This window comes from Phragmites australis, chromosome 2 (genome assembly GCF_958298935.1).
Source record: "Phragmites australis chromosome 2, lpPhrAust1.1, whole genome shotgun sequence".
In the NCBI taxonomy this organism is placed as follows: domain Eukaryota; kingdom Viridiplantae; phylum Streptophyta; class Magnoliopsida; order Poales; family Poaceae; genus Phragmites; species Phragmites australis.
The window spans coordinates 17,230,040-17,242,660 of NC_084922.1; the positions used below are offsets into that span (position 1 = coordinate 17,230,040).

A 12,621-nucleotide genomic window follows, 5' to 3' on the forward strand; every position below is an offset into this window, starting at 1 on the left:
TATGAATTTCTTACCGACTTGGCTCAAATGCAGAGCAATAAAGTGCGATGCAGACGATATAATGCAATTGTAAGAAAGAGAATCACATTGTTCAACATCTTCCACATATCCACATATAAGGCATACTTAAAGATAAACGACAGAAGTTATGATCATCAATATGTATCAATATGTATAACATACTTCAAATTGTCAATAGACTACTCCACTGTAAGGTCTCATATAAATTGTTTCTATGCAAAACATAGATAGAATAAGTACTACACATATGTCAACTCCTGATTCACCGCTTCCATCTTTTACATCATGTATAAAATAACAAGACTGCATTATCAACTACTTATGACCATATAAAATAGCCCAAGTTATGAACTTCACTTAAACCCCTACCTTCATGCTGTAAGAACTTAGGTACAACCTTCATTTAGATATGAGTGAGACAACATGTCTATTTTATCTTCTATTTAGTATGGTTTTCCAATCTACTTCACTACCCCCATCAAAGTCATAGTATGACCTCTTCTGTAAACTTCTACATAACCCACATCATTATCCTCATGTATTTTAGCCATTGAAAGGTAATAAGTATGGATGTGCTAAAAGATTTTAAAACCATCAAAATCGACATAACCACTACACTAAGGTTCATCAGCAATGAACCCCTTAAAGAAACAAATAATCTTTGATAAGTCATGTCACGGATGGGCCACATAAGCAAGCATCACACGTAAGCAATATCAACAACCATATTCTAAATTTCTAAAGCCATCATAAAGGAGTATCATCATACAAGCATGAAGCAATGTACTAACAACATATCCGCATTACCACCTTCTTATCCGAACCTTCCAACATAAATAGCACAGCAAGCACAATACCTCAAATTATTGAATATAATCATATGTGCTGCATTTTAAAGATATATGTAGTACAAATAACAGGTTAAAATTGTAGTAATACAACAACTACGTTCACTTGCCTTTATCGATGACGAGAACGACAAGCCTCTAGTGCGATCCAGAACACCACCACTTAATTCACAACCACATCTCAACACAAGCACTCCAAGTAACAAGCACATATAGAATATAAGACGCTCCTATATCCAAAACCCTTATACAAGCAAGAACCATTAAAAACAACACACATCACATTCGTTCGATAAGAGTAGGAACACTTCTCTTTTTCGTATCTATTTTTATACTGTAGATATCATGGTAAATAATTACATTCTCTAAATCTACAGAACAATACCTACACCTTTTGTAGGGAAAACATATTTTTATTTTACCATAACGTGATCTAAACGGCAACTATAAATAGGCTCCGGAAACTATCTAAAAATTCAAGAAGCGAGATTCACATGTTTATATCTACTAAAGCATAAATAAAAAATTCTAAAAATTCAATATGACATATAAATTTTCATACACAACAACTTTTTTATATATTTGATCTTCAGAAAATGTAATTATCAAGCCCTAACCAAGTTTTGAACATTCATCAATGTAATCTGTCAACAAATGACAACATCAAATTCAGAGAACTATAATCAGAATTCTACTTATACAAAAATTGCACACTTTACCAATATGAAAAACTTATGAAAAGTACTACAATTTTGGTATTCATAGGAAGAACCAATTTGGCACCTAAGATGATCCAAAATTGAATAGATATATTACTATCCAGAACCTCATTAAAATCTGACAGCTAAAATAAAAAATTCATATCTTTGATACTACTAGGCCAAAAATTATGAAATAAGACTTTGTGAAAAGGTTTTCAAATTCTCTACCACTTTGTCAACTAAACCAAAAATTAATTCAGCGTCTAACATGACGAAAATCTAAGCCTTAACTGAACTGCACGAACTACATTAAACAGAACGGGCAAGAAAGATCAATTTAATGATTCCTAACAAAACCTTGCCACTAATCGACCACCACATAAACAATTAAGCCCTAGAGCGCCGCAAAATAGAGAGAAAACAATGATCCAATACCTAGCGCATAGAAAAATAAAATTGAAACGGCTCCTCCTCCCTTTGCCTTCTCCAATTTCTCTCTTCGCCTTTCTTCTTCTCTTCCTTCTCCTCTTCTTTTTCCTCCCGCTCTCTCCTTCTCTCTTTCTGTTTGGTATTGTAGCAGGGTGGCGGTCAAGTGGGAAGGGAGGGAGAGAAAGCTAACCCTATGAGAAAAGATGTCGATTTAGGCCTTAGGCCCACAATAGGGTAGCGGCATGAGCTCAGGTTAGATCCAAGTGGGAAAAAGGGTCGACTTCCCTAAAGTCAGTCTAAAGATTATTTATTCATATTTTAAATATTATATTAATGTATTTTTACTTTTTCACACTCATTGGAAAAATAAAAAATGATTTTTTTTTTACTTTTAGGCATTACAAAGGATCTCTAAACAATTCAAAATTGGAAACCGATTATCGGAAGCTTTTATTTCACTCCACGCATGCATGGTGGTCCATTGTATAGTTGGAAGGTAACATGCACTCTTGGGATCCAAACCGACTTACAGGTGATCCCGAATCCATCGACGACCCCACCCCAAAGCTCGCCCGCCTCCCTCCCTCCTACCTATTTATTCGCCTCGCCAACGCCAAACCCCAAAACCCTCGCCTCGCCTCGCCGCACGCCTCCTCTCCTCGACCCCATTTCTTGCTTTTCCTCCCCCTTAGTACTGCGGCCTAAGGCAAGGCGAGGCAATCCGGCGGCGGCGGAATGGAGAACCACCGCATCAGTGTGATCGACCTCGAGGAGGGGTGGGCCGACATGGTCGCCGGCATCGCCAAGCTCAAGCGCATCCTCGCTGGCGAGCCCGGCGTCAGCTTCACCTCGGTCGAGCACATCCACCTCTACACGTACGTGGCTGCCCTCTCGATCCTAGGGTTCATCTCTTGGTCCGGGTTTTGGATTTCGGGGGGTTTTGGGTTCATCTCTTGATATGATGTGGTTCGATCTGCTTCCGTTTAATTCGATCGGCAGGACGATATACAACATGTGCACGCAGAAGCCGCCCAACGATTACTCGCAGCAGCTCTACGACCGCTACAAGGAGGCCTTGAGCGACTACATCAATTCCACCGTACGTGCCACTTGATTCCCTCCTCTCCGTCTTCTCTTTACTTTGTGGCCGCGTTTAGATTGGTGGGTGTGATCGGTGGGTTGTTTGATTGGCGCGTGATATTGTTTGTGCCAGGGGTGGTGATCGCTCTGGTGCGGTAAATGCAGTATTGCATCTAGTGGACCAGTCATAGTTTGGTTATGAATTGTGCACGGTTTGTTGGTTTTGCTTCAACTGTGCGAGTTTAGAACTTTAGATTAGTCCTGTACTTTTAGTTTTGGGTCTTTGTGATCGACATTCTTGCAGATGTTTACTGGTGCAAGTTTAGATACTTAGATTTGTCTTGTATACTTCTGGGATTTTGGGATTGATTCTTGTAGATGTTCAATGGTGCGAGTTTAGATTGGTCCTGTACTTGTGCGTGATGAGTATCGATGATTATTGTATTCTTACAGATGGGTTCTTGGCTGCAGTCGATAGTTATATGAGTTGTTGCCTCTTAATAAGCTAGACTGATCGTGTTAGGACGTTCTTGTGGTGTTGCTTGACTTCTATTTGTGAGCATGTAGGTGTTGCCCTCCTTGAGGGAGAGGCATGGCGAGTTTCTGCTTAGGGAATTGGTGCAGAGGTGGAGAAACCACAAGGTAATGGTCAGGTGGCTGAGCAGGTTCTTCCACTACCTCGACCGCTACTTCATAGCACGGAGGTCGCTTACACCGCTCAAAAGAGTCGGCTGGAGTTGCTTCCGCGATCTGGTAGGGTCTTCATTTCTTCACGAGTATTGAGTCACGAAGAAGTTTAGTGGCATGCGTGAGATTTGAATGTCTTAGTTTTGGTTCTTTTGTAACAGGTTTTTAAAGAGCTCAAAGCAACATTGACAGTGGTTGTGATTGGCATGGTGAATCTCGCCCTTTGCTGCTTCTTGTGGCACATTTTACAGAGACGGCATGGCTGTCGTTTTCTTGTTGTGAAATTGCCTTGATTTGACAGGTTGACGAGGATAGGGAGGGCCAGATTATAGACCGTGCTCTTGTGAAGAATGTTCTTGATATCTTTGTTGAACTTGGGCAAGATCAGCAAAATCAAATGGAGCTTTATGTAGTCGACTTTGAAGAACCATTTCGGAAGGGTACAACAGATTACTACTCTAAGAAGGCCCAAACCTGGATCCTGGAGGACTCTTGCTCTGAATACATGCTCAAGGTAACTGAGGAGCTCTTCAAATTTTCGCTTCAGAGTGTAAGGACACCTTCTGACTAGTTCCCTGTGTCATAGGCGGAGGAATGCTTACAAAAAGAGAAGGAACGAGTTGCACATTATTTGCATTCTTCTACTGAGCCAAAGTTGATGGAGGTTTGTGCCAGGCTGTTAATTAGTTATTTATCTCATTTTGATTATTACATGTATGGTGTTTCTAACCAGGTCGTGTGGAATATGTAGATATGCAGTCAATTTCTTTGATACTGAAATTATACCCTTTTAACAAATATATGGTTACAGGATGCACAACAAGAATTGTTAGCTAGCCAAATAGACCAAATTCTGAAGAAGGAGAACTCTGGATGCAAAGTATTGCTTTGTGATGAAAAGGTTTGATAGAAAGAAACATATGCCTTGCTATGCCAGGAATTGATGGGCAGTAGGTTTACTGAAAATTTGAAATGGATTCATTACTGTAGGTCGAGGATCTATCAAGGATGTTTAGGCTCTTCTCTAGGATTTATGATGGCCTGCCTCCAGTATCAAAAATATTCATGGAGGTACTGCATACCTCAAATTATGCTGTATTGCATTGCACTGTTAAAATAGTACCATCTTATTAATAGGTTTATTGCACTGCAGCATGTCAATAAAGAAGGCATGTCCTTGTTGAAACAAGCAATAGATGCTGCTACCGGCAAAAAGGTGATTCATTCTATGTTTTCACCCTTGGGATACTTTGTTTTCCATTAGCTTTACATTTTGATTTTACTGGGTTTGATTTCGTATGCACTGTGTACAAATTTCAACTTTGTTAAATGTTTTTTTTCATCTATGCTAATAATTGTAATGACTTAATTAAATGCCATTTAATGCCATTTTCTACTGTGGAATTCCACTTCATTTTGTGATGACTATAGTCTGTTTAAAGTTAACTGCTTTAGCACGCTTTCTAATTAAAGTGACTTTTTATTCATGATTTCTGTTCAAATGTGGACCGTTGCATCTTGATTCTTGCTTTATTACCTTCATAACATCTTTTCTAATTACACCTATATGTTTGCACTCTGCTAATCTGTAGAATGAGAAGAAAGACATAGTGAGTGCGCTGGAGCTGGTATGGATTTTACATACCTTTCCTTTTAATTGAGCTTCTACTGTTTCTTTTTTTTTTCCTAATTGGTTACTTGTTTAGGACTTTGTGCGGAAAATCTTGGAGCTCCACGAAAAATATATGGCATATGTCACTGATTGTTTCCAAAACCATACACTTTTTCACAAGGTTGGCTGGCTCAAATATTTCTGTCATCACATCGTACTATGTTTTGTATCTCTGTAATTGTCTCACTTTAGATTCTATTTGTGCTCAGGCACTTAAGGAGGCCTTTGAAGTTCTTTGCAACAAAGATGTTGCTGGTTGCACTAGTGCTGAATTGTTCGCAACATACTGTGACAGTATCTTAAGAAAAGGTGGAATCGAAAAATTAAGTGACGAAGCAATTGAAGTGAACCTTGACAAGGTATGGTTACTGCAACACTCTTTTTACACTACATTTTATATGTTCGTTTTCTCAGCTTTGAAGCTAATTATTGCCAGGTTGTCAAGCTTCTCACATACATCAGCGATAAAGACCTCTTTGTTGAGTTTCATAGGTATGTGGCTTTTTATTAGCTTGGACGTTAAATCTTATTGCAAGAGATGTCATAATTGAAGCTTGAGACATCCTATCCTTTTTCTCCCTGGAAAAATGTATTGCAGGAAGAAGTTAGGAAGGAGATTGCTATTTGAAAAGAGTGGCTCTGATGAACTCGAGAGAAGCATGCTTTCCAAGCTAAAACAGTATTTTGGAGGGCAATTCACTTCAAAAATGGAGGGCATGCTCAATGATGTTGCAGTTACAAAAGAAGATCAAACAAAATTTGAAGATCACATAAGCACAAACCCAGGGTCAAAACCTCAGGTAGACCTGAATGTTATTGTTCTGACGACAGGATACTGGCCAACTTACAAAAGCACTGATATAAATCTTCCTTCAGAGATGGTACTTATATCGATTCCTTGACCACTTTTACTGGTCGGCTCTCCTGTTCAGTTGCTTTAGTAACTTCCCAGTAGCAAAGATATTTTGACATTTGCAGATTATGTTGTACTAGTGATATGAGTTATTTCAACTTTGCAATGAGAAACAAATGTCTGCTTCTGCTTCCTGCAGTACTGTGATAATGTGTTGCTAGTTTGCTACTAACCCATATTGGTCTAACATTAGAAAATCCTTATTGTCAGGTTAAATGTGTGGAGGTCTTCAAGCAGTTTTATCACTCCAGCAAGAAGCACAGAAAGCTTACCTGGGTTTATTCCTTGGGAAGTTGCAACATCCTTGGGAATTTCGAAATCAAACCCATTGAGCTGATTGTTACAACTTATCAGGTAGGATTCAAATGATTGATAAAATTGATCAACAAACTTGCTGAGTGTGCCATAACTGCATCTTGCCTATCTCCTCCTTGCCAGGCTGCACTACTGCTGCTATTCAATGAAGCTGATAGACTAAGTTACTCTGAGATTGTGACGCAATTAAAGCTGTCTGATGATGATGCTGTGCGTGTACTACATTCCCTCTCATGTGCAAAGTACAAGATTCTCAACAAAGAGCCAAGTAACAGGACAATTTCCCCAAATAACGTCTTTGAGTTCAACTACAAATTTACTGATAAGATGCGGAGAATAAAGGTGTTATTTCCTAATATAAACTCTACTGCGTTGCTTTCTTTCTTTGGATCTCTTGCTTCTACTGGAGACCTGACAGTTTTGTGTTTCACAGGTACAACTTCCTCCATCCGACGAGAAGAGAAAGGTTATCGATGACGTCAACAAGGACAGGAGGTTTGCAATTGATGCATCCCTAGTGCGTATCATGAAGAGCCGCAAAACAATGACCCATCAGAATCTCTTAGCAGAATGTGTGGAACAGCTCAGTCGCATGTTCAAGGTACTCAGTCCTTCCTTCTGACACTTGTTTTTTTTTTTTTTTGCGTGATGGTTACTATATTGTAATTCTTTTTGGGCTAGAGAAAATTCATTTTGTTGAGTCTGTGATACTATGATATGTTGACAATGGACACTTGTTCTGCTGCAGCCTGACATCAAAATGATCAAGAGAAGGATCGAGGACCTTATCACCAGAGAGTACCTGGAGCGCGACAAAGATGCTGTGAACTCGTACAGATACTTAGCTTGATTGATCGATGAATAATTTGCTGGCTGCTAGCCTCGCACTGGATTCCTAGGGCTGACGTTGTGAAGTTGCAACCGGGGCATTGCTTTCTGAAGGATCTTGTTCATGATTTCTGTTGATATGTTCTTGCCACGCCTCAACAGTGGTGCCTCTTGTACATTCTATGGGGGACTTGTATTTCAGGATTTTCTGAAGGTTTAAGTAGCTTAGGGTTGGGTGATACAGTGGAACACTCAACGATTACCATATGTTGGTCTGTTGAACATGTTTTATGTTTGTATCTTTGTGTTCCCTTTTGAGTTCTGCTATTTCAGTTTGATCCTGTCCTGAATCACCAATTTTACCGCAAGGAGAAAAATGTTCTTTGGATTTCCAATTTGATTGAACACATTGTGTACTGATACATTTTGCACGGATCATCATGCAAAGCTCTATCTAGGTTGAGTAGAATTAAGCAACACTAATCGGAGGTGTTGCAGTTCACACAATAATTAATCGATGAAGCCACAACCGAAACAAAACTAGATGTAGTAGATCATGCCAACTTCGATGAGGCTGGTGGTTCTTGAACACCGACGAGCCCAGTGACCGTGACGCCACGACGCTCTCATCCTCATGCGGCTAACGCCCGACGAGGTGGCATCTTCGCTAGTCCAGCGTGCCACGGAGTCCTAAATTATGCCACATGGATATGTCTTGCCATAAAATGATGCTTTTTCATCAGAAAATGTATGTGCCTTAACAAACTTCCATTATTTCAACAAAACAATACCTAAACAGAGCAGTTCTTAAGTATATAAAATCTGACTATTAATGTTCTATCTGGGTACGATCGGTAGTTGCTACTTGCTACAACTTGATCTTCCCTTCGAAATAGTTTGTGCTGATTTTCAGTGTGTGTATCCATTTGTCAGCCTTGCAATCTGAGGCGATCATTTGCTCGTACATCTTGGCAGCATATGTACACAGGCTTCTTCTGACAAAGCATCCATCCGCTCAGTGAGAATGTTAAATGCACAGGTTGTCGGTTCTACCCCCTGCTCCTTCATGTTATCTACTAGTAAATCTGTGGCCTCACCAATCTTTCATGTTTGCATAGACCATCAATAAGGACGTTGGTAGGTGTAAACATCAGGAAAGGATCGACGAATAATCGAATTATATATATGAAGGTGTGTGCCCTAATGCCTTCCTTCGTCAACATACAGAGAATTCGCATCCTCCATTTTACCAGCGCAACGTAGAGCTTCTGTAAAGATCGCAAACGTCTGTCGATCTGCACGACCACCATATTCCAGAACCAAATCAAGCCACCGAAAAACATTCTTCATTCGCCCGCACTGCACTGATCAGAGATCAGCGAATTAGATGGAGCGATATTCAGTTGCAAACCAGCTCCAATCATTTGGTTCAAGATGGCCTTTGCATGGTAGGTAAGAAGACAGGTTCGACCCGAACCCGAGTCAGACTCCTACTCGAGTCCGAATTGAACCCGGGCTAGCTGCCTGAGGACTCGATAGAAGGAGGCAGCTAATTCTCGCGCTCGCGCGCGAATTCGGATAGGAAAATGACAACGCACTCATGAGGTCGAGCTGGTACGCAGAGGGGAAGGCGCACGGCCTAGGGCCCAGGCGGGGCAGGCGCGGTGCCAGCTGAGAGCCGGCCCAGGCCATGGGCGTTCTGCAGTAGCCCAGCTGGGTGCTCTGGCTCGGCCAGCCCAGGACATGGTTGTGCGCGGCCCATGTGCAAGGAGGCTGGCTGTAATACCGAATAATTGAGAGAGAGAGAAAAAAGAGATTTGACCAAATAGTTGATTTTTTGATCCGTTGCTCGTATGGACAATCGGAGACCGTGATTGCGTTCATCTCGTCGAGACGAACCCATTTTGCTATTCACACGTCCGTTCCGAGTACTTTGTGACCCGTAACAAGTCTAATAAATTTAGACCGTTAATTATTTTAAAATAAAAATAAAAATAAAAAAGAGATAAATACCGGATGGATCGGCCCTCAATCCGATCCATCCAGAACCTCTCGTGCTTATCTCTCTCTCTCTCTCTCTCTCTCTCTCTCTCCCCGTCACCGTGCGTTGCTGCACCGAGCTCGCCGCACGTCCACCGCCCGAGCCAGCTTGCACGTCACCGCCGCCGCACCGCTGTTGCTCGCTATCGCGCCACTGCTGCTCGCTATAGCGCCGCTGTTGCTTGCCGTCGCGCCGCTGTGCGCCGCGCCACATGATGCCGCGCTGCTGCCGCGCGCCGCCATGCTGCCGTGCCCCTACGAGCCGCCGCCGTCGCGCTGCCATGTGGTCACAGCCGTGTTCTGTGCCGGTCGTTGTGAGAAGCAAGCATGAGCTAGAAGCAAGGAAGAAGAAGCCAGGAAGGAAGGAAGGAAAAGAGAAAGAAGGAAAGAAAAGAAAAGAAAGAGAAAAGAAAAGGAGAAAAGAAAAGAAAAAAAGGGAGAAAAAGGGGAAAAAAAAAGGAAAAGAGGAGAAAGTTGGAAATTTTGTAATTTTATTGGATTCCTCGTCGATTCCATCGAAGGTGATTCCTCGGTAATTTCTAAACGTTTGTGGTTGGATTGAATCAAATCAATTTTCGTCGAACATGTAATCAATAATCTAATTCGTTTGCAATAACTGTCGTTTGAGGTATAGATGTGACATTTGAATTGGAATATCCATTTCATTCATTTAAGCAAAGTTTAATTAGAGAGAGATCTAATTCGGATATGAAATGGAGATGTCACATCGAATCATGCTATTTGAATATCTGTTCGACGTGTTTTGAAATAATAACGTGTATGCGACGTTTTCAGGCGTAGGTTTGACGCTTCTCGTTATATGTGTTTCAGATGTGCTTTAGTACTAAAATGTACCTGTGCAGGTGGTAGTGCTTCCGGACGTACCTAAGCGAAATTCCTTCATCGCCTTCGGTAAAAGGCAAGTAACGTGGGGGTGACTTCAGTGCTATGTTTATATTCATGTCTTACTTCTTTGCAAGTAAAATTGAAGTATTCAATATTCTCTAATATATTCCGAGCATGGATGATATTACATTCTGTTGAAGTTAAATTCAGTCTTATATATCGATTTTTCAATATGTTGTGGCGACCTGAATCATTTGCAATGTTATTTAACATGAGTCATCAAAATAAGAATATAAGAATTGACGTCAATTCAGATGCATATATATGCATTTATGCATTTCATATAGTGATAAAGGCCGGTCACTGCCATCGCGCGTGACTCGTACCGGTACATGGAGTTACATGAGAGGTTGGCATCGTCCAACGCAAAACTCTCAAATGAAGTTGCATCATAGCATTCTTACATTTATATGATATTTGAAGAATGCAGAATCCTGGAAGTTAAATGCTATGATTTTGTGAGATACTGTGTTGGAGATTGTCGTTGTTGTTCTCTTGACAAGTACTTCGTCAAGTGGAAAGATATTCTTTTTAAACTCGTGAGTTTTGGCTTTCCATCGTGAGAAAAATGGTTGTTCCTAAAATACTCTTAACCAGGTAAGATATGTATTTATTCATAGTCGTTACTTACTGAGCTTGTCTCACCCCTGCTAAATCTTTTACAGGTACGCTTAGGTTGTCGACGTGCATTTTTGGGGATGAAACTTGGTAGTTGCACGCACCACCTCATCACAATATCGATAATCTAAACTTGTGTTTGAAAACCATGTTTTTGTGTAGTATGTCGTTTGTGCTGTAATAAGCTTTGTACTTAAAGAAGTAATCTTGCATATGGTGTAAATAGATATATGTGGTGGTTACGTTGTTTATATCATATTTTGTCTGCCTGTGAAGTGTGTGGTCAGTTATACCGCAACTATAGAGAAAATACTGCCAAAATTTTCCATATTCGAATAAAATATGTTTAGTTGTAAAGTAGGGTGTTACACTGGCACCAGGCCCTCAACTAGAAGAAAATTTGTTGAAGAAGTTTTGACAAAAAATTTGGAAAAAATATTTTGATCCAAATTTCCAGAATCCAGAGACACCAAGATGATGAAAAAACTAAGAAAAAAGTTAGGTAAAAAAATTTACCAAGAAAAAGGTTGACTCAAAAAGTTTTAAGAAAATGTTATTGAGAAAAAGTTTTAAGAAAAAAGTTACCGAAAAAAGTATTGAGAAAAAGTTGTCGAGAAAAGTTACCGATAAATTTTTCAATACAAACTTCCTCAAACAAATTTTTTTCAGCGCAAACTTTTTGAACAAACTTTTCAACATAAAGTTCTGTTCAAAGATTTGAACACAAAAATTTGAGCACAAAGTATCAGCACAAAAATGTGGGGCCCATCAGGAGAGGGACGCTGCGGGTTGTCGTGGGCTGTCTCGCTCGCTAGCACGCATCCGTGACAGAAGTTTTTTGATAGGAGGAGGCCACACACTCAACTCGACTCTATGTCACTATCACAAGTGCTCTACTAATCAGCCTTCTTTCTTCTTGAAAAACTAAGTGCTCTGCTGATCGTCCTAGCCAACGAGGCGAGCGCGATGGCGGCGGCAGCGGTCGGGGAGGCCCCGTGGCTGCCGCCCAAGGTGTACTTCAACCTGGGGCTGGAGGAATGCATGACCGACTACCTCCGCCAGTGGACGGAAGGCGAGGACATGCGGGCAACGAATGGGACCATCTTCGATGAGGAGATCTACGAACACAACCCCGACGAGCTGCGGCAAATGTACGGGCCCGGGCACACACACGGGTTCGAGCACAAGTGGTTCTTCTTCACCCACTGCGAGCGCCAGAGCGGCGGCAGGCGCCGCAACGTCACTATAGGTGGCCATTGGAGGGTGGAGCAGAAGACTAAGGTACTCCTCAACGCGGGGCGCGCGCCGATCGGGTTTAGCCGCAGCTACGGCTTCTACAACGACAACGAGGGGAAGACGCCGTGGTTCATGGAGGAGTTCACCGATGTTGGAGTGAGTGACAGGGAGGTCGCCCAGAAGGAGCTATGCGGGATCTACGTCTCTTCGCGCGCGTCTGACAATGAGAGGCAAGACATCTTTAGGGGTCAAGGACGGCTTCCCTTGGACAACCAGGGCAAGAAGAAGCCGGTCAGGGTTGTGCTTCCTGAAGCGTACTTCGATGTG

At 41.4% G+C, this 12,621-nt stretch overlaps 1 protein-coding gene across 1 annotated transcript; it reads left to right on the top strand.

The window, feature by feature from the left end:
- The first annotated feature begins 2,655 nt into the window (after positions 1 to 2,655).
- Positions 2,656 to 7,877, top strand: LOC133909909 (cullin-1-like). Its single transcript, XM_062352445.1, has 18 exons — positions 2,656 to 2,874; positions 2,999 to 3,098; positions 3,647 to 3,832; positions 3,928 to 3,975; positions 4,068 to 4,280; positions 4,353 to 4,430; positions 4,578 to 4,667; positions 4,757 to 4,837; positions 4,920 to 4,982; positions 5,359 to 5,394; positions 5,473 to 5,559; positions 5,648 to 5,797; positions 5,875 to 5,930; positions 6,037 to 6,319; positions 6,562 to 6,705; positions 6,790 to 7,008; positions 7,100 to 7,267; positions 7,415 to 7,877. The coding sequence occupies exons 1-18, from the start codon at positions 2,735 to 2,737 to the stop codon at positions 7,514 to 7,516; spliced, it is 2,244 nt and encodes a 747-aa protein (XP_062208429.1). The 5' UTR covers positions 2,656 to 2,734; the 3' UTR covers positions 7,517 to 7,877.
- Positions 7,878 to 12,621: the final 4,744 nt, after the last annotated feature.

What these genes read in the sequence shown, in the direction of transcription:
- LOC133909909 (XM_062352445.1), top strand. Translation starts at nt 2,735, where the DNA reads ATGGAGAACCACCGCATCAGTGTGATCGACCTCGAGGAGGGGTGGGCC. An exon ending in CAGTGGTTGTGATTGGCATG is followed by an intron (nt 3,976 to 4,067) that starts GTGAATCTCGCC and finishes TTGATTTGACAG; the next exon opens with GTTGACGAGGATAGGGAGGG. An exon ending in TAGTGAGTGCGCTGGAGCTG is followed by an intron (nt 5,395 to 5,472) that starts GTATGGATTTTA and finishes TTACTTGTTTAG; the next exon opens with GACTTTGTGCGGAAAATCTT.